This window comes from Paroedura picta, chromosome 7 (genome assembly GCF_049243985.1).
Source record: "Paroedura picta isolate Pp20150507F chromosome 7, Ppicta_v3.0, whole genome shotgun sequence".
Lineage (NCBI taxonomy): Eukaryota > Metazoa > Chordata > Lepidosauria > Squamata > Gekkonidae > Paroedura > Paroedura picta.
This window is the reverse complement of record NC_135375.1, coordinates 13,456,291-13,477,316: the sequence shown is the minus strand read 5'-3', so window position 1 is coordinate 13,477,316 and position 21,026 is coordinate 13,456,291. Positions and strand designations below refer to the sequence as shown.

The 21,026-nt window shown below is 47.8% G+C and overlaps 1 protein-coding gene across 7 annotated transcripts in view; it reads left to right on the top strand.

The window, feature by feature from the left end:
* MYO5B (myosin VB) overlaps positions 1-15,540 on the top strand; it is a 296,164-nt gene extending 280,624 nt beyond the window's left edge. For all 7 annotated transcript variants that reach the window (XM_077346770.1, XM_077346774.1, XM_077346771.1 and 4 more), the window contains 9 exons: positions 1,376-1,469; positions 4,762-4,905; positions 6,337-6,488; positions 7,715-7,804; positions 8,437-8,587; positions 10,648-10,927; positions 11,993-12,167; positions 13,521-13,601; positions 15,378-15,540. In XM_077346770.1, coding sequence (XP_077202885.1) covers positions 1,376-1,469; positions 4,762-4,905; positions 6,337-6,488; positions 7,715-7,804; positions 8,437-8,587; positions 10,648-10,927; positions 11,993-12,167; positions 13,521-13,601; positions 15,378-15,530 — 1,320 coding nt within the window. In that variant the 3' untranslated portion in view covers positions 15,531-15,540. The remainder of the gene's footprint in view (positions 1-1,375; positions 1,470-4,761; positions 4,906-6,336; positions 6,489-7,714; positions 7,805-8,436; positions 8,588-10,647; positions 10,928-11,992; positions 12,168-13,520; positions 13,602-15,377) is intronic.
* Positions 15,541-21,026: the final 5,486 nt, after the last annotated feature.

Below are 21,026 nucleotides of genomic sequence, written 5' to 3'. Positions count from 1 at the left end.
CAGCGCCTTGCTACCATGGCACTTGTGTGACTCACCTAGGCCTGGCAGCTTGTCGTTTCATCATAGGAACAATTCAGACAAAGACTTGGGACAATAGAAGAATGGACCTGCTGTTTCTCCCTGCCAAGCAGATTGTTATTTCTTTTCATACTGGGGGTCGAACCAAGCAGTCCCTTTGCCTGAAGTGTTTCTGAGTGGCATAAACCAGCTCTGGAGTCCAGAGCTGGCCCACGTATCTGTTGAGCTTCCATCTTCATGGAACCTGAGTCTCTGGGCCACTGCATCAGGCAGCCAATGCAGTATAGATGACAAAAAGAATGGGGGTGCCAGGTTTTCAGAATCGTTCAGCGTCACCCAGATCCGTGTGACAAACAACGGGCTCGGCTGTTCTCCGAGAAGCTCACGAGGTATGATTGATTAGTCTGGTGCTGGCTGAAATAGACCCTGGAAGAGAAATCAATGCCTGGCTTTAAAAAGATGGGCTATGCGTTGCAGGGCCATCTCTGGTTTGGTGTTTTTCACTTTTTAGTACTCCACAGAGGAATATGCGGCTCCTCCTTTTAGGTGGAAAAACAGGTCCTTGCAAGAGACGCTATTGATCTTTTGGTTTTTATTTATCACAGCTTGGACCCTGCTGTTTCTCCAGAATACATACAGGGTGTGTCCCCCCCGTCCCCCCGCCTTATATCTTCATAACAACCCTGTGAGGTTGGCTGGGCTGAGAACCAGGGACCCATCAAGGGCCACCAGTGACCTCTGTTGTTTAGCAGGAATCTGAAGCCGTGCCTAAATCCAGTGTCTGCACCAATGTACCTTTTATTGTTTTGGTCTCTTGCAAAAAACTAGCTGAGAATCCTTTGAATAGCATAACACAGGAAAGACATATGAGAGTGAATTCTTACGTGTCAGATACAAATGGGTAGCCGTGTTGGTCTGAAGTAGCACAATAAAATCAGAGTCCAGTAGCACCTTTAAGACCAACAAAGATTTATTCAGGGCGTGAGCTTTCGAGTGCAAGCACCCTTCGTCAGACTATGATCTTCTTACATGACTGGGAATATATAGCAAAAATCAATTCTGTTACATCAGTAGACTGTGTCACAACCTAATACAGCCAATGATAATCCTTTGTCAAAACAGCCAATCTAGAATTCAGTGTACGACTATCAACAGAATAGTTGCAGTTCCTTCAATCAGTTGAATTCAACTCACAAATTACAAAAAAATAAACTAACTCTCACCCAGTTAAGAAACCCTTCCAGGGCCGTGAAGAAATGGTTGTGGGGAGAGGAAGGGAAAGGTGTTTGTAAGCTGTTTGGAGACTCTTTGGGGCAATGAAAAGCAGGGGATAGATCTCCAGCTCTTCTTCTTTTAGGATCTGAAAGAACTGCTGGAAAAACTAGAAAAGAATGAAAGGAAACTGAAGAAACAGCTGAAGATCTACATGAAGAAAGTGCAAGATTACGAAGGTAAGCCTGGACTCAAACTGTAGGCGAGAAGGTGAGCGGTTTGTTCCGTTCTCTGGCGGAAAGAGTTTGGGGCAGCTGAAGATCTTGTTAATCTTTAATCAGAAGGCAGGTGGGAAGATCCACCTATCACAAAGACTACAGTAGCTCTAGGTAAGTGGCTGTGTTAGTCTGTTGCAGCTGCAATTCACGTAGCTCATTATATTTTATTGTAGTCTACCTTCCTCACAAGAGCCTCTTGTGGCGCAGAGTATTAAGGCAGCAGACATGCAGTCTGAAAGCTCTGCCCATGAGGCCGGGAGTTCAATCCCAGCAGCCGGCTCAAGGTTGACTCAGCCTTCCATCCTTCCGAGGTCGGTAAAATGAGGACCCAGCTTGCTGGGGGGTAAACGGTAATGACTGGGGAAGGCACTGGCAAATCACCCCGTATTGAGTCTGCCATGAAAACACTAGAGGGCGTCACCCCAAGGGTCAGACATGACTCGGTGCTTGCACAGGGGATACCTTTATCTTTTACCTTTCTCACTGGGGGCTCCAGGTGCATTACATAGAATATGTCAACACAATCAAGAGGATGGGGACACCCAATAATAATGCAAAGTATTTGGATTATAGGAGCCCTGGAAGGGAACTGATGTAAGCAGTAGACAGGGTGAGGTGGATGCTGAGGCCCACCTCTGATGTTTCACAACTTCACATGTCCATAAAAGAGGAACTGGCCACTTGATTAGTCTGGGGCGATGCATAAGCCCTCTTTAATTTATACTTTGTCGTTCAGAGCCCACGGAAACCTGCAAACAGGTTCTGACTTAGAACCAACCAGAAATCGGATCTAGTAGCCTAACTCTGCAGAACTTCATACACTTCACAGATGTAGATCGGGTTCCAGGCAGAAAACATACAGAGAGCTGCGCAAGAAGGTAGACATTGTCCAGACATGGAAGTTGTCATTACCTGTTCTTCAGCTCTAGGTCATGGGCCAAAGTAATAGGGCCATGTGGCTGGGATAATTCCTCCCTCTGTAACAGGAGTGGCCAAACTGTGGCTCTCCAGATGTCCATGGACTACAATTCCCATGAACCCCTGCCAGCACATTCTTTAGCTCTAGGTCCTGGCCCAAAGTAATAGGGCCATGAGACAGGGGTCATTGCTCCCATAATCTAGTGTATTTTTCTAGGGTTGTAGCACAGTCCTTTCTTGCCCCCCACGAAGATGCATTGGCTGAACACTTTAGAAATAGCTGGATGGGGGGCTTCTTACTGTCATCCCCACCCCAACCCCAGTCCGTTTTTGAGTTTGGCGGCTGCCAATCATGCCGATGGAGGAAGTCCGCCACCTAGTGGTGCTCAATGCTATAAAATTGTGACTCTCAGAATCTGCGTGTGTGTGTGCGTGTGTGTATTTAACAAAATTGCAGCTGTAGTTGAGATGCCTCGGCAAGAAAAGACTGAGGAAAGCAGACATCTGTGCAGCCATGTACCTTTTAATTTTTTGTCTCGGAGGCTTGGCAGAATGATTAGCTACAGCAGCCTGTGATTCTGAGGATCAGTCTCAGAAAGCCGGTCATTAAATGAAACTGAGCTGAACGGAGGGGGGGAGGGGGGTCTCCAGGCCGCAACAGCGGGCGCAGATGGCCATCGTCACTGCAATTTGCTTGCATCGAACTTGACACCGCATTAGTTGAATTGCGTCTTGATATCCATTGGGTTAATAAATTTTCGCAACGGCCTTCCTTGGCCTGGGTCCCCTGGAGGTTGAACGCCTCCATGGGCCACTTGCTGAAGTGATGGCAGCCTTGCTCTTAGATTATCAGGGCGGTCACCATCTTCGGAAACAATCGGAGGGCTGGGCTTGCTTCCTTCGGGTCCGGTCTAAATTTTTCAGAGCTTAATCTGGAATGTTGTGAGCCGTTATGTTGCTCCTGATGTGTGGCAACCCTATGAAAACATCCTGTCATGAAACAGCTTTGCTCAGGTCCTGCAAACCCAAGGCCATGGCTTCCTTGACTGGGTCAACCCCATCCCATATGGGTTTTCCTCTTTTCCTGTTGCCTTCAACTTTTCCAAGAACCCTTGTCTTTTGACAATTTGACCCAAGCTCAATAGCCTTAATTTAGTCCTTTTAGCCTCCCAAGAGAATAAGGCCTGGATTTGATCTAGAACCCCCTTATCTGTCTTTATGGTCAGCTACAGTATCCATAATCTTGAGTTCTAAGGGTCAAACAGAAGAGGGTATTTATATCTGTGTGCATGCTGTGCTCGGTTGGTGGCATGGTGGTTTGGGCTGGGTCCTCTCCTCCAAGGAATATCATGGCACAATAAGACCAGGTGAAGTCATTGTGTGTTTTTCTGCAAGTCGCAGTAAAGATGAACCAGGGGCAGGTGAAGGCCAGGTCCTTCCCTCCCTCTTGCCTGCTGTTCTGGCCTCTCAATCGTAGAGATACTTCTAAGTATCTCTTGCACAGTTTTGTGGAGTTTCCTTCCTAGGAGGTGTGGGGAGAGAGGAAAAGAAGCCTGGCCAGAAGTTACTGAAAAGAGAGATTCTTTTCATTTGCTGGCTTTGAACATGGGGTTCCAAGCATTGGCTTCAGATTCCAGTCTGCACATCAGATTATTTGGATGCCAGACACTGCGCAGGCTAGCCCCGATCATAACTGTGTCTCATTTTGGGGCCAGAGCTACGATAAGCGTGCAGTTCTATGGGCCGCAACTAAGCGTTTCACCCCATGACGTCTGCCTCAGCAGATTTCTGACTTTCAGAAACGACTAGCTTAAAATGTGCTGAATCGCTGCCGTCAGCTTAAGCATCCCAAGCAACAATTATACTTTCCCCAGCCCTTTGAGTTTCGTCGGCTTTTTTTGTTCTGCTGTCAAGTCACAACCAAGAGGGCTTTCGAAGCACGAGATGTTCAGAGGTGGTTGGCCATCCCTGGCTCCTGTGCAGCAACCCTGGAAGTCTTTGGTGGTCTCCCATCCAATGTGCTAACCAGGGCTGACCTTGCACAGCCTCTGAGATTGTTGTTGTTATCATTCATTCATTCATTCATTCATTCATTCATTCATTCATTCATTCATTCATTCATTCATTGTTCCATGTAAACTGCCCAGAGCTGCAAACAATGGGCGGTATAAAAATCCAAATGAATGAATGAATGAATGAATGAATGAATGAATGAATGAATGAATGAATGAATGAATGAATGAATGGATTCTGCCTGCTGGTGTGTCATTTCAATGCCTGGTTTTCTGCAGTCTCATCCGTCCTGTTCATATTTGTACCCTCGTGTTCTTCTCAGCAAACCAAGTCAGCGTTCGGCCAGAAAAGCCGGAGCACGAACTCACCCGGCAAGTTGCTGTCCAGAGGAAGGAGAAAGAGTTCCAGGGGATGCTGGAGTACTACAAAGAAGATGAGCCGCTGCTCATCCGAAATCTCATCGCAGGTAAAAGTACTCTCCGTTTGCCCGTAAGCCTCCAAGCTTTCCAGTGGGGATTCTGGATGTAACGGTGGAGAAGGTTTCCTAGGGAAGCAATGGTGTAGAACTACTCATCTTTCATGAGCCTCTTGTGGCGCAGAGTGGTAAGGCAGCAGACATGCAGTCTGAAGCTCTGCCCATGAGGCTGGGAGTTCAATCCCAGCACCCGGCTCAAGGTTGACTCAGCCTTCCTTCCGAGGTGGGTAAAATGAGTACCCAGCTTGTTGGGGGGTAAACGGTAATGACTGGAGAAGGCACTGGCAAAGCACCCCGTATTGAGTCTGCCATGAAAACGCTAGAGGGCGTCACCCCAAGGGTCAGACATGACCCGGTGCTTGCACAGGGGATACCTTTACCTTACTCATCTTTCCTTGAAATGCACATCTTCAAGTAAAGTGTTATGTGGCTCTGGTTTCCAGCTAATCCCCTTGTCTGCTCAGTGTGTTTCAGAATCCCCTAGAGCAGCCTTTCTCAGATATTTTTACTGTCGAGAAACCCCCAGAGTGGCATGTTTGTGCAGAATATGTTTGGGAAGCATAGCTGTGTATCCCTTCCCATCCTCTCCAGGTCCATCATTGGCCACATGATCAATATGATCATATATGGCCATATATTACCCAATATATATTTAACACATTTTTAAATTATATTAAAAATTAATTAACTCCTACTCATTCGGGAAACCCTGCCAGGGCTGTTGAGAACCCCCCACCCGGAAGGAAGGAAGGAAGGAAGGAAGGAAGGAAGGAAGGAAGGAAGGAAGGAAGGAAGGAAGGAAGGAAGGAAGGAAGGAAGGAAGGAAGGAAGGAAGGAAGGAAGGAAGGAAGGAAGGAAGGAAGGAAGGTTAAAAGGTAAAGGTAAAGGTATCCCCTGTGCAAGCACCGAGTCATGTCTGACCCTTGGGGTGACGCCCTCTAGCGTTTTCATGGCAGACTCAATACGGGGTGGTTTGCCAGTGCCTTCCCCAGTCATGACCGTTAAAGGTTAAACGTTAAAGGTTAAGGAAGGTTAAAGATACTTTAATATACTGAAAGTGTAAGTTGGTGTACTTTAAAGAAGGAAGATAATGATGACAGGTAATGGAAGTAAAGAAGGAAGAATGCACTAAAGAGACAGATGACCTTTCATATATTGAAAGTATACTGGAAGAAAGGAAGTAGTGATGATAATGAAGTAAATGGATGGGTGATAATTGTTGGGGATGAAAGCACTGAAAGAAAAATGCCAGCAATTGTGTCATTTAGTCATTAGCATTTATGCAACAGGGGTGTGTGTGTGTTTGTGTGTGCGTGCATGAGAGAGAGAGAGAGAGAGCGAGAGAGAGAGAGAGATGTGTGTGTGTGTTCCTGCTGCTCAGATGCCAGGTTGTTGGCAAGGCTTTCTCTTCTGCTGTCCCAGAGCTGAAGCCCCAGGCGGTCTCTGCCACGGTGCCCTGCCTCCCGGCCTACATCCTCTACATGTGCATCAGGCATGCTGACTACATCAACGACGATCACAAAGTACACTCCTTGCTTACCTCGACCATCAACGGCATTAAAAAAGTATTAAAGGTAAGCAAAAGAAAACACCAAAGAGAAAGCAAGCGCTCCTTGTTTGGAGGGCTTTTTTTAATGAATGCTGCCATGGGGGGGGGGGGTTGTTCTTTATTTATTTAATGTCAGAATTGGAAGGGACCACCAGCCTCATCTAGTCCACACACACACACACACACACACACACACCGCCAACACAAGCACCCCAGCTATTTTAATTCATTTTGTTCTTTTTACAGCGTTGCCTTTAACAATTACGTTTTATTTATCAAGTTGTTCACCACCCCGAGCCAGCTTGGCTGTTATAGAAATCCTCATAATAAATAAATAAAAAACTGACCCCTCAACATGTTGCCATCTAGTTGGATACTTAAAAAAAAACCCACAACAAAGAATCCACCATGTCACAAGGGAAACCACACCACTGCAGAACATGCCTGACCTTCAGGAATTTCCCCTCAAATTTAGACAATTTTTGTGCGAGTTTGGTGGTGTTGTGTCGCTTCTGACACAGTGACCCTACAAATTTGTGACTTCCAAATCATCCTGTTGTTAATTGCCATGGTCAGGTCCTGCAAACTGATGGCCCGGGCTTCCTGGATGGAGTCCCATCCATCTTGTGTCAACCTGGATAGCCCAGGCAAGCCACACCCCATGAGATTCCAGAAGCAGGATTGGCCCAGGCCAGCATTTGTAAGGGAGACCCCCCCCCAAGGAACACCAGGGTCATGAGACAAGGGCAGCCAGTGGCAGACCACCTCTGAACGTCTGTTCCGTGGCTGCCAGACAGGATCTCATGGCCATGTTACATATGCACCATGCAATAAATAAATAAGTCCATCTCATGTTGGGTCTTCCTCTTTTCCTGCTGCCTTCAGCTTTTCCTAGAAGCCCCCTGGGCTGTAGTTTATATCCATTAGTCTGAGTCCTGCCGATCAACAGGACCGAAAATGTATCTGCCCCATCCAACTTGATGTAGTTAAGAGCAGCAGATTTTAACCTGGAGAGTTGGGTTTGATTCCCTGCTTCTCCACATGCAGCACTTGGGCCAGTCCCAGTTCCCTTAGGGCTGTTCTCACAGAGCAGAGCTCTTTCTGCCCTACCTACCTCACAGGGTGTCTGTTGTGGGGAGAAGGCAAAGGGGGTTGGAAGCCACCTTGGGACTCCCTCAGGTGGTGAAATGTGGGGTATCCAAAAACCTCTCTAAATAAATAAAGCAAATGTTTTCCTTGGGGTCTTTGCAGAAGCATAACGATGACTTCGAGATGACGTCGTTTTGGCTGTCCAACGCCTGCCGCCTCCTGCACTGTCTGAAGCAATACAGCGGAGATACGGTGAGAGGACACAAGGGAAGCTGGATCGTCCCGCTTCCGGAAACATCTCCCTGATTTGGCCTGCAGCCCGTTGCGTGGTGCTTCCGCAGACCCTTTCGGCACTCAGGAAAACTGGCACAGTGGCCGCCTTCATGTTCCACAGAATCACAAGCACGCTACACAAAAAGTCTCGCCATTCAGGCACAGCGCCAAACGCGCTCCCTGATTGCGGCAAGGTTTGGGGAGGCCGCTAAAACTGGTTCCCCCACGTCCACATCCCATGGGAAAGATTTCACAGTAGCCCAAAGTGGAAGCTCAAAAGAGCCGTGTTAGCTTCCTCCATGGTTTCGCACCTCCAATTGTGATTTATTTATTTATTTTTGCACTTATATACCGCTGCATTTCGTTCAGACGCGTGGCGGTTCACCGTAAATCGGTAAGAACCAGTAGGATCCCATTAAAAATTTACATGAACCCTAAGCATTAAAAGATGGCGATGCAGAGTTCTAACCCCCCACCCTCTCCCTCTGTCCAACTATAGAGGGCCAAGAACTCTTTCCCGTTGGGATCGAGGGTCCAGATGTACCAATGTACCAATGATGCTTCTGATCTGACCAACGCTGGCTGAATTGTGCTTCTCTGTCTCTTTTCAGGGCTTCATGACCCAGAACACCCCCAAGCAGAACGAACACTGTCTGACGAACTTTGACCTCACCGAGTACCGCCAGGTTCTCAGCGATCTCTCCATCCAGATCTACCAGCAGCTCATTAAGATCGCAGAAGGCGTCTTGCAGCCCATGATAGGTGAAAGGGCCACAGCAGTCCCCTTGAACGTCGCTTGGGTGGGGCATTTGGAGAAATAGAGCCCTTGACGGGTGGTGCCAAGAGCCAGAACGCTGCAGCCACAGACCCCCTGTGAGGGAGGTGGGGCTGAGAGAGCTCTGACAAGAGAGCCTGGAGAAAAGGAGGATGATCTGGGGCCAAGGGACCAAGCCCTATGAAGATAGGTTGAGGGACTTGGGAATGTTCAGCCTGGAGAAAAGGAGGGGACATGATAGCCCCCTTTAAGTATTTGAAAGGGTGTATTTGTATTTGAAAGTATGAGAGGGGACATGATAGCCCCCTTTAAGTATTTGAAAGGGTGTCACTTGGAGGAGGGCAGGATGCTGTTTCCATTGGCTGCAGAGGAGAGGACACGCAGTAATGGGTTTAAACTACAAGTACAACGATATAGGCTAGATATCAGGAAAAAAATTTTCACAGTCAGAGTAGTTCAGCAGTGGAATAGGCTGCCTAAGGAGGTGGTGAGCTCCCCCTCACTGGCAGTCTTCAAGCAAAGGTTGGATGCACACTTTTCTTGGATGCTTTAGGATGCTTAGGGCTGATCCTGCGTAGAGCAGGGGGTTGGACTAGATGGCCTGTATGACCCCTTCCAACTCTATGATTCTATAAAAACACCCCTGGTTCTAAAAACCTCTGCCCCATGCCGTATTTGCACTTCCACATTAGACCATCAAGGAATACTTCTAGCCCTGATTTCATCTCTCTTCTATTAGTTCATTTTCCAGTCTGTCGGAATTCATGAACTTTCATCAATTCCCCTTTCCCCTTCAGCTCTTTAATCAGTTAAAAATATGACGTTCTTGGGAGCATTACGTTAGCACCGCTGTGGGAACTGAGTCTATCTCCTCACCACGGGTGTTTTGGAATTTTTACTGGATCTTAAATTGGATTCTAGATGTTCTGGTTGTCCCACAGCAGTTTAATGCTCTGTAGGCATCTCCGCACACTGCTGCAGGAAGGAACAGGGGAGGGGGGTGTGAAGTGCTGTCAAGTCGCAGCTGACTTATGGCAACCCCATTAAGGTTTTCAAGGCAAGGGAGAAACTGAGATGGTTTGCTGTTGCCTGCCTCTGTGCTTCCGTATGGGCCCATCCATAGAATCATAGACCAGAATCTCAGAATCATAGAGTTGGAAGGGCCGTTACAGGCCATCTAGTCCATCCCCCTGCTCAATGCAGAATCTGCCTTGTGCAGCCTTTCTCAACTTTTTTACCATTGAGAACCCCCTGAAACATTCCTCAGGCTTTAAGGAACCCCAGAAGTGGCGCTATTGTGCAGAATATGGTTGAGAAGCAGAATTGCGTACATTCTCACCCCCACCTAAAGCATCCATGAGAAGTATCTTTCCAGCGGCTGCTTAAAGACCACCAATGACGGCCACCTACTTAGGCAGGCAATTCCACTTCTGGACTACTCTGGATGTGAAAAACAATTTTCCAGATATCTAGCCAGTAGTCTACACATAGTTTAAAGCCATTGCTACAGGTCCTCTCCTCTGTTGCAAACAGAAACCTTTCCCTGCCTCCCTCCAAGTGCCAACCTTTCAGATGCTTAAAGAGAGCAATTCGCTCCCCTCTCAACCTCCTCTTCGCCAGGTGCTTAGCATCTGAGATCTGATGTGAGCAGACTAGTCCGGGCTACACAGATCAGGACAGGAATACTAAGTGAAAATATCCTTTCTGTGCCGGCAGCAAGAAAATTGACTGATAATAATATAGAACTTTATTTTTCTCGCCTGCCCTTCCAGGTTGGCTCAGGGCAGGTCTTTAGTGCAAGAGTCCCTGGCTCTTAGTTGCTTCTTACAGTCCACCCTAACAGTTGTATTGATTTGCCACTAAAATTACAACCCTTTGCAATCTGCTCTTGGTACTGGAATGCAAACTACGTGTCATTTTTAAAAGTAAACCTGGTTTGGGAGTGGGGGCTTGCAGCTGTTTGTGTCGAGAAGCACCACCTCCAAAACGCTGCCCTTGCAGCTTTCCCCGTCCGCCTTTTTACAGTGGTTTCCCTTCCTTCCCCCAGTGACCGCGGTGTTGGAAAACGAGAGCATCCAAGGCTTGTCGGGCGTGAAGCCCATGGGCTACCGAAAGCGGTCGTCCAGCACGGAGGAAAACACGTTCAGCTTGGAAGCAATCGTCCGCCAGCTGAACGCCTTCCACGGCATCATGTGCGACCAGGGCCTCGACCCAGAGATCATCCAGCAGGTCTTCAAGCAGCTCTTCTACATGATCAACGCCGTGGCCTTGAACAACCTGCTGCTGAGGAAGGATGTGTGTTCGTGGAGCACAGGGATGCAACTCAGGTGCGATTGGGGGGATGGGGTGGAACATGCCTCCAAGGCACAGCCTGCTTATCATGACCCAGTAGGGAACCCAAGGCACGAAAGGAACAGAGGTGGTCTGCCTTGCCTGCCTCTGGATAGCAATCCTGCGTAGAGTCTGCACGGGGCTTTTTATCCACTCCCAGCCCAAATAAATCCCTCCCGTCAACACTGAATTTAAGCGCTTTAAATTTCCCCCCTGCAACATGCATGATTGATCTGCAGTGACCCTACCTTTCCCCCACAATATCCAGGAGTGGATATAACCCTTGATATTTGAAAGACCACCACCAGTATAAGTGTAGATTTCTGCTTTTTGCAAATTAACTTCCCGCTCCGTAACTGCAACGCTGACATAGCAAGCACCCTTCCCTAATTGGCCAGGGCTTCCTGAGTCCCGGTTGCAAGGCTTCCCTCCCTGTTTTAAAGTGACTACGCTCCAGAAGCCCATACTACTCTCAGCAGAGAATTGCCTTGTTCCCTGAGAGGCTGCTGCTAGCTCGGGAGTCAAAAGAGAAGAAATAAAGCACTATTGCCGGCTGGATTTCACCCGCCCGCCTGCCCCCCTCGCTAGTTCAGGAAAAGTAGTTCAGCTTCTTGACCATCACTCCCTTCCTCCTCTGAGCTTCCCCAATCAAGTTCAGAAGGCTTTCTGTTTCAGTTGAGGGAGGGAGAAAGACCAAGGTTCAAATCAATCTGAATTCAGCAGGATCAACAGGCGCACCTCCCTAGGAAGGTGGTCGTAATCACGGGGCTGTCCTGTGTATCCTCCTAAGGAGCTTTTTTGGATGATGGTGCAGTGGGGACAGCATCTCCCTGGAAACTTAATTCTGAAACAGGAGCGTTTACAATTGCACAAGGATGCAAACCCAGACCCAGAATTAATTCTCCTGCCATGAGACCATGTGTCAAACCCATTCATTCCCATTGGAGCCCCGCGGCAGAAGAGCAGTCTCCTTGTGTGTTAGACATCCCAGACCTTTCCGGCAAATTCCTGCCTGACGTGTCCCGACTCCTGACGTGTGGTTTTTCTCTTGTCTGCTCCAGGTTTAACATCAGCCAACTGGAAGAATGGCTACGAGGGAAGAACCTTCTGCAGAGCGGGGCTGCAGAGACTATGGAGCCCCTCATCCAAGCAGCACAGCTCCTGCAGCTGAAAAAGAAAACCTCCGAAGATGCGGAGGCGATCTGCTCCCTCTGCACATCCCTCACAACGCAACAGGTAAGGGCCAATTAACCACAGGTAAGGGCCAGTCATCCGCCTTTGGGGCTCATCTGGCTGCTTACACACCCTTGCAGTCTACAGCAGGATTTCCCAACTTGGTACCCCGGTACTGTACAGTAGGGGTAGACAACCTGTGGTCCTCCAGATGTCCATGGACTACAATTCCCATGAGCCCCTGCCAGTGGCAGGGGCTCATGGGAATTGTAGTCCATGGACATCTGGAGGACCACAGGTTGACTACCCCTGCTGTACAGCGCCACAAAGGCCCCTCAATGGTATTGCAGAGTGAGAGTTCTCAAAATGGTGGCTGGGAAGAGCCTTCCCGCCGTGTGCCATTTCCAGCTCTGAGCACAAAAGAAAAATAGGTATTTTTTATTATTTCTTTAAAAATTCATGCCTTATTTGGACAAGTTAACCCCCACCCTCAAATGGCCAATGATGGGTGGGAAGGGGAGGGCCCCTGGTCATTTTACATTTGCTGGTCAAGGCTCCTCCCATTTCTGGGGGGGGTGTCAAGGAGGCATGGCCAACTGATATCGCTTCCTGGTACCCCGAAATCTGCACAATATTTCAGCGGTACCTCTATGGTCAAAAGGTTGAAAAGGGCTAATCTATAATGAGAGGTCGCTGGAGTGGCAGGGAGATGTAGTTAAGATTTAGGGAGGAAGGCTTTTTTCCATGTATTTCAACTTTTTCCCACTCCTCACAAGTTACCGTTTCAAAACTAGGGTTGCTCCAGGTGGGTCCTTGAGATCTCCCAACTACAAAGGTAAGAACACAAGAGAAGCCACATTGAGTCAGGCTAGTGTCCCATCCTGTCCAATACTCCATGTCACACAGTGGTCTAAACCCAGGGCCCATCAGGAGGACCACCAGAGGGGCCAGACCTCCTGAAGCCCTCCCACTCTTGTCACCCAAACACCAAGGATGCCGAATGTTTGGGAATGTCATTAATTCATAGGACTCCTTGTAAGTCAGAGGGGACCTGGGCTTTGGCCATTGTGTGACATACAGTGTTGGACTAGATAGGCCATTGACCTGATCCAACATGGCTTCTCTCATGTTCTTAAAGCAGAGGTTCTTATCATTAACAGCCTGGCCCAGGTCTTACAACTTGAGGCTTCCTTGACTGAGTCCACCCATCATCCTGTTGGGCCTTCCAACGTTTCGTAGCATCATTGCCTTTTCCAGTGACTTTTGTCTTCTCATAATGCAATCAAAGCACAATGGATAGTTTAGTCATTTTAGCTTCTAGGTCAGGCTTTCCTGCTAGCACAGTTCTGTTCCATAGGCATTCCACCCCTGCATCTCCTACAGTAAAATCTCTGTCTGATTTCCCCCTCTTAACAGATTGTAAAAATACTGAATCTCTACACTCCAGTGAATGAATTTGAAGAGCGCGTGACGGTCGGATTCATAAGAAACATTCAGGTGAGTTTTGCACGGAACGGGACGGAGACAGGTTTCACATCAGTGTGGTGGGGGGAGTCAGTAGTATCCCCCTGTCTCAGGGCCCATGGCAGGGCGAGTGACAGGGTGCAAACATAGAAGCAGCATTGCTTTTGAAGCCAAAATGAGACCCCAGAATCTTATCGACAGAAAAAGCTTTGGCCATTTTAACTGAAAGAATTCTCTCCTCTTGTGCAGTGCTGTTTGTGTAGGACCACATGAAACAGCCCTGACTCTGAAATGGGCTTGTGGTCTAACCAGACCAGTTCTGCCCATTTCAGCTGGTGGCAGCTCCCCAGAATCTCAGGCAAAGATCTGTCCCAGCTTTATCACCCAAGATCCCAAGAATTAAACATGCCAAGCAGGGATGGGCGATTCCGCTTGGATAGGCCCACAGATAATATTAGTAGTAGTAGTAGTAGTAGTAGTAGTAGTAGTAGTAGTAGTAGTAGTAGTAATAGTAATAGTAATAGTAGTAGTAGTATTATATTTAGATTTCTAGCCCGCCACTCCCAATGGCTCGTGGCGGGTTACAACATATATAAAACCCCCAATAAAATACCCCCATAAAAATTCCCCTAAAACCAAAAACTACAACAATTCCCAAGATGTCCAGAAGCGGCGGACTAAATATAACTAAACTCGCCCACTCAAATCGGTGCTTGAATCAACCAATCGGCTGCCTGGCAGGCTATTTCAGCTTAACCGATTCAGGTGTCCCGTATCAGCCAAACAAATCGACACGTCACATCGCTTGATTCAAGCTGTACCAGATCAGGAAACTTTGGCTGAATCTGCACTGGGCTTTTTATCATAGAATCATAGAACCATAGAGCTAGAAGGGGCCATACAGGCCATCTAGTCCTACCCCCTGCTCAACGCAGGATGAGCCCAAAGCATCCTAAAGCATCCCTGGTGACCCCAAATCTTTTAAACTCATCCACACGTTATTCAGTTTCCATTTTAATATTTAGCACTTGGAGGAGGGCAGCGGTTCCTGTTGGCAGCAGAGGACAGGACCCACAGTAACGGTTTTAAACTACATGTAGGTCAGTACCAGCCTAGATATTAGGGGGGAAATTTTTACAGTCAGAGTAATCCAGCAATGGAATCAAATGCCAAAGAAGGTCATGAGCTCCCGCCTCATTGGTGGTCTAAGCAGCAACTGGACAGATTTTTTTCATGGATGTTCTAGGCTGATCCTGCATTGTGCAGGGGGTTGGACTAGATGGCCTGCATGGCCCCTTCCCACTCTAGGATTCTATGGGTCTAGTTCAGCAGTGGAAGGGACTGCCTCAGGAGGTGGGGAGCTCCCCCTCACTGGTGGCCTTCAAGTAGTGGCTGGACAGATCCTTATCCTGGATGCTTTGGGCTGATCTTGCACTGAGCAGGAGGTGGGACTGGATGGCCTGCATGGCCCCTTCCCACTCTAGGATTCTATGGATCTAGTTCAGCAGTGGAAGGGACTGCCTAAGGAGGTGGGGAGCTCCCCCTCACTGTTGGTCTTCAAGCAGCAGCTGGACAGATCCTTATCCTGGATTCTTGAGGCTGATCCTGCATTGAGCAGGGGGTGGGACTAGATGGTCTGTATGGCCACTTCCAACTCTATGGTCCTATTAGTCCCCCTGATCCTCAGTGAAGCCAGCCCAACGATAGGGGCAAACCATACAAGAGTGTTTCAAACTGGATGATCCTTCAAAAGCCTCCCACACTTTCAAGAGAGGCTAATACCCTCCCCCCCCTTCTTGTTCCCCACAGGCGCATTTGCAAGAACGGAATGACCCTCCGCAGCTTCTGCTCGACTTTAAGTACATGTTCCCCGTGCTGTTCCCGTTCAGCCCTTCTTCTCTCACCATGGACTCAATTCACATCCCTGCTTCTCTCAACTTGGAGTTCCTTAATAAAGTGTGAAGATAACTTATCTTGACTCCCTCAAGATTTCAAGCAAAAAAAAAAAAAGGGAAAAAGTTGAATCTAAAAATATTTGCGCGTACGGGACCAAGCACATTGTTTAAGAGACCCAATACCTTTAAGTTGATCAGTGCTAAACTGTACAGCAATCTTGTGTTTTGGTTGGATGCTTTTTCTTGATTTGTAGGGTATTTTTGGAGGGGGTTAGATCCGGCAGCCAAGAACACTCAAAACGGTGGGGTTGTTTTTTTGTAATACTTGATACCGTTCTGAAAATAACCGTTCCCGGCTGCCGCTTAAAGGGCCAGCTACGGCAAGTGGGAAATCCTATTTTTGATTTTCATACAATCTTTTGATTGCTGATACCTATCGTCCAAGATCAGACAGGAAGCCTAAACATTCACGCATCTTCAAACGGCTGCTGATTGTGGTTTTTGCCCCATCAGAGGCAACGTTCCACGGTGGCTCGCTGTTCCGCATTGTTTTGTTCTTTTTATTACAGTCGGTTCAGGAAAATAAAAGCTGCAGTAGGGAGAATAAATTCGTGTTTTCTAGCTGAAACAGAAACAAGTTCTGCTTTTTTATTTTTCAAAAGGATGCTCTGTTCTTGTGCCTGGGGCCCCGGAAGGTGCCTCCCATTAGTTCTCTCGGTGTCCTTCCAGCATCTTTCTCCCTCTGGACTGGAAACTGGGATTGGCGCCTGGCAAAGGCCCAATCCTCCCTTAGCACAGAGGGCAGACATATTTTTCCATAAAGAACGTGGGGAGGAGGGAAGGTTATGGGACCCCTGAGCCAGCATAATGCGGTGATTGTCATTCTACCGCTGTCTACTGCGGGGCCATTCCGACCAATCCAGAATCTAGTTCTGCCGTGTGCAAAGACCATAGGCCTCTTCAATCTCGGAGCCGTCTGTTCGGCTACATCGGTTCGCTGGGCACGTACGGCAAAGGGCGCTGTGGTATATAAACTGCATCATACCTCACAAAAGTGGACGACTCCTTGCCAAGACAGTGGTTTGTGTCTTGGTGGACCTTGCAGTCAGCTGGCCATCAACCTTGCGCATCGTCAATGGGACCACTTGAGCACCAGCATGGATGGAGCCCGTCTTCAGCCAGCTTGCCTCCCCTGGCAGGTTTCCAAAGGCCTCTGGGAATGGGCCCTCCAGATGCACAGTCTTCGGGTGCCTCATCAGATTCAGTCGCAGAATCAAGGTTGAAACAGACGCTCTCGTAGAGAACCACCATAGCTGGCATCAAACTCATTTGCTCGTCCGCATTTTAGAGCTCACGAGAGCAGGGCGTGAACATTCCCTAAAGAAATCCTGGCACGTGGCCTTTGAGCCTTTGAGATTAATCTCTCTGTAGAATATCGACCCACATTCCCAGTGGAGTAAAGAAAGAAGACTGCTTCGGTCACTCCCATTTGCCAAAGACGCTCAGAAGATTTCTGACCCAAGGGGGGTGTTTCAAAATTAATGCCCAGGGTCGTCTCTTCCCCTCACTCCATGGTCATTAAAATGCATCTGCCTGTGCCAGCGCTTTTTCAACTGCACCAAAAACCACTAAGCTTCACAAACCTCTCTGAAGACGGCCGTCTCCAGATTCCAGGAAGCCGCCTCCGCCAGCAAAGAGACAATTGCAAAGGCCATGATTTTGAAACGCAGAGGCGGTAAAGCGATTTCAGTGCAAGTTACAGTATGTTTTGACACCTGGCCGGTTGCAACAAAGGTAGTTCTTCCCGGTGGCTTAGTCCGGTCTTTAAAACATGCCGCCCTGCCAAAACACTCTCTGTGCTCACATCTCTTGTAGCAATAGATCTCAAACTAAGAGAGTGCCGTCTTTTCTCCCTGGCCTCATTTCCGGTGCTGTATATTAGCTTGCAAACCTGACTGGAACGAAGCGTCACCCGATGGATTTGATCCTCCTGCGTTTTGACCTGACGCAGGCAAAGATCCGAGGCACCGGCCTGTTTCAAAGGAGATAATTAATCCCAGGAGCCTTCCGAGTTCTGCAGTTTGCTCAGAGGGTGTGTTGCTGATGCAGGCCAGAACCCCTCGTTGGCACGAGCAAAACCCTGCAATTGGCTCGCAGACAGAAAAGGGCATTCCTTTTAATTCTGCACATTTCAGTACTGTGCATTTGCGTGCTTCTGCCACACTTGGGTGCCAAATGCTGCTGTCGAGTGTATGTTGGAAGCCAAAAAGGAAAGCTACGAAGAACCACCGGGGGGGGGGGGGGAATGCAATCTTTTAAACACAAGCTTTTGCTTGTCTTCAGTTAATTAGCAACTAGATCATAAGCCTTCCCTAGCCAATAACGGGCAAAATAGAGGCAGCTTCCATGCTACAGGAACTGGGCCATTTCAGATTCCTTGGACGTGCCTTCAGCCTTCTCTTTAGTCCCTTGCCAAAGGTCCCCGGGGCTCATTGGCCAACCTCAGAGCTACCCCAACTGTCCATCTTGCTCACCCTCACAAGGGAAAGCAGCCACAGTTCTCATGGCCAACTCAGACTCCTGATTTCGTGCACATATCAAGATAGGGCAGGTGGGCACAGATCAAGCCAAATTCTTCAGACCACGTACCCAGCAGGTATTGTCCTCTTCAGTTAATAAAGTTGGAGGTTTTCTCTGAACTTCGGCACGCCGTCTTTGTTGCTATTGAGAAAAGGAAGAGGGACCTTCCGCCATTTTGCCTGCTGTGGAACAAGCTCATTTTTTTTTCTCTGCCCTTTTCCAACTTCTTCCTTTCTCTGCAGATGTTTGTTAAAGCAGCAGTGTCACATTTCTCGTCATTGGCCAACGCATCGTTGTTGTCACTCAAATAATAGAAAAGCGAGGCTCGGTCGTAATTAGCAGGATACAAGCCACATCTGTTATGCAGAGATCCACTACATCGTCCTTCTCAAGAAGATCGAAGGTTGCTAGAAGGTTGCTAGAAGTGCAAAAGCAGGCCGTTTTCCCGTTTTGTCTGTGGGCAGATGCCCATCAGGTGGCAATGCCTCAGATGTCTAGAGCGACACGAAATGTAGCTTTGTCCTGCTTGCTGGACAAACCAGGGGCAAGGCCTTCACACAGGTCCGCACCTGTTCACAAAGTGGTTCTCGTTTCGTGAGGCACACCCGCACGAGCGTATCCGGTTTTGTGATGTGTAATGACATCCCCTCAAGATCTTCGTGATCACTGCACCATTTCCAAGTACGGTCACCGAACGATTCTAAACAGGCTGGCTGAATGCAGCTGCGGGCCCCACTTTTTCCAGGGGGTCTTAGAAATCACTCTGTGTGGCTAATGTTTTTTTCCAGAGGAGAATGGTATTTACGTGCAGCACTGCGAGGAAATTAATTTATATGTATTATATCTATGTATATGTAAAAACAATTCTGAAATGGTTAGTCTAGAGAGGCATAGGAAAAGAGTAAATATTTAATATTTATCTGCAAATTTTTCATTTCCCTCCCCTCTCCCCAGAGGATCTCATGTTTAAATATCTTCAGTGTATGTAATTTTTATGTTATCTGTTTTTAAGATATCTGGGACTTTACTTTTTTAAAAGAAGCCGATTCACTTGTATTTGCCCTGCACAAAATGCCTTGATTTCTCCTCTCTTGCTAAGCCATTCATGTTAATATATCATTTAAAACATTTTAGCACACTTCAAAGAGAGATGGATGTGATGTGTTTCTTTTGTTCCCCTTTTTCCTTCTCTGGTGGAGTTGGGCCCTTCCTCATACTCGTACTCAGTTTCTAAAGGGCTTCCCCCCTGCCCCAAACGGAATGTTTCCCAGGAGTTGGAGTGTACGCTACTCCCCTATCCTTTCCTCTTCACCTCTTTGATAATTGGGGGAGGGATGGGATTTTTAGCCGTCATGTTAGTAGATTGATATTTTAATGGGAATTTTAATGGGGTTAGTTGTTGTGACCCGCCTTGAGCCTGTCGTGAGAGGTGGGAAATAAATATAACAATAATAATAATAATAATAATAATAATAATAATAATAATAATAATAATAAAGTGTGGTAAACATTTCAAATGTCACCCAAAACTGCCTTGAGAGGCGGGTGAAGCTGGAAATAAGCCTGTTTAGAAAGGCAAGAAAAACTTCATGGCCACAGTAAACTTCATGGCCACAGTAGACAGTAATTGGCAGCTAGTAATGCCAGATCTACATGTTTGTTTGTTTGTTTTTTTTGGGGGGGTCTCTCCAAGCAGCTCATTAGATTCTCCTAAATTAAAAAAAAAATTCTGCAGTAGTGGTTAAAACCGGTGGTTTCTAATCTGGCGAGCCTGGTTTCATTCCCTGCTCCTCCACATGCAGCCAACTGGGTGACCTTGGGCTAAACACAGCCGTGATAGTGCTGTTCGCATTGATCAGTCTTGTCAGAGCTCTCTCAGCTCCACCTCCCTCACAGGGTGTCTGTTGTAGGGAGAGGAAAGGGAAGGTGACTGTAAACCGCTTTGAGACTCCTTCAGGTAGAAAAGAATCTGGGTATAAAAACCAACTCTTCTTCTTGAAAGTTTGGTATACCACTTGGGGGGCAGAAGGCAAATTTCCTCCAGACGAGACTGACCAGGGATTCTGGTTTTTTTGTGTGGGGGGGTCATCTGAACATAGAATTCGGGTGACTGTGGGTGTGTAGGTAGTTTTGAATTTCCTGCATGGTACAGGGGGTTGGGCTAGATTACCCAGGGTGTCTCTTCCAACTTCATGATTCTCTGATGATTCCATCTTACAGTTTCCACAATCACGTCAGGGGACCTGTTGCCAGTCAGAGCTGGCTTTATTATTTCCCTGTCTGGGATGCAGTTTGGGGATGCAGTCAAAGGAGACATGGGCCCTCTCCCAGCAACTTTGCCTCTGGTGTGTTCAGGGCAGACGGACCAGAAATGATCAACACATAGAGAATATAAAGAGCCCAAATGAAGTTGGCCATCAGGCCTGGTTGTCTTCTTGCCACAGCTCTGAAATTGGATGCCATTGCTGTGTCTCAAGGAGAGAAGCTGGTTATAGCTCAATCATAGAGTTGCAAAGGAGCCATCCAAGCCATCTAGTCTAGCTCCCTGCTCCATGCGGGATCAGTATCTGTCCAGTTACAGCTTGAAGATCACCAGTTAAAGGGAGATCACCACCTCCTTAGGCAGCCCATTCCACTGCTGAACTACTCTGTAAAATAATTTAAATCCCCAGTATCCAGATGGTATCTTTCCAACCATAATTTAAACCCAGGCTAGTTTGAACCTAACCGTGGTCTCCCCAGAAGCTGCTGCAATGGAATGGCTCACCACAGTGTTCTGTACCAATAGAAAGACACCACCTTGTTTGCATTTGAGGAGCCTTTCAACCAGCTGCCATAGACAAAGCCTCTAAAGCAATGATGGTGAGTCCTGTCTCCTGCCGCCAACAGGAACTGCTCCCTGCCCTACTCCTCCAAATGACAGCCTTTCGAATCCTCTAAGAGAGCCATCCTGCCCCTCTCAACCTCCAGGCTAAATATTTCC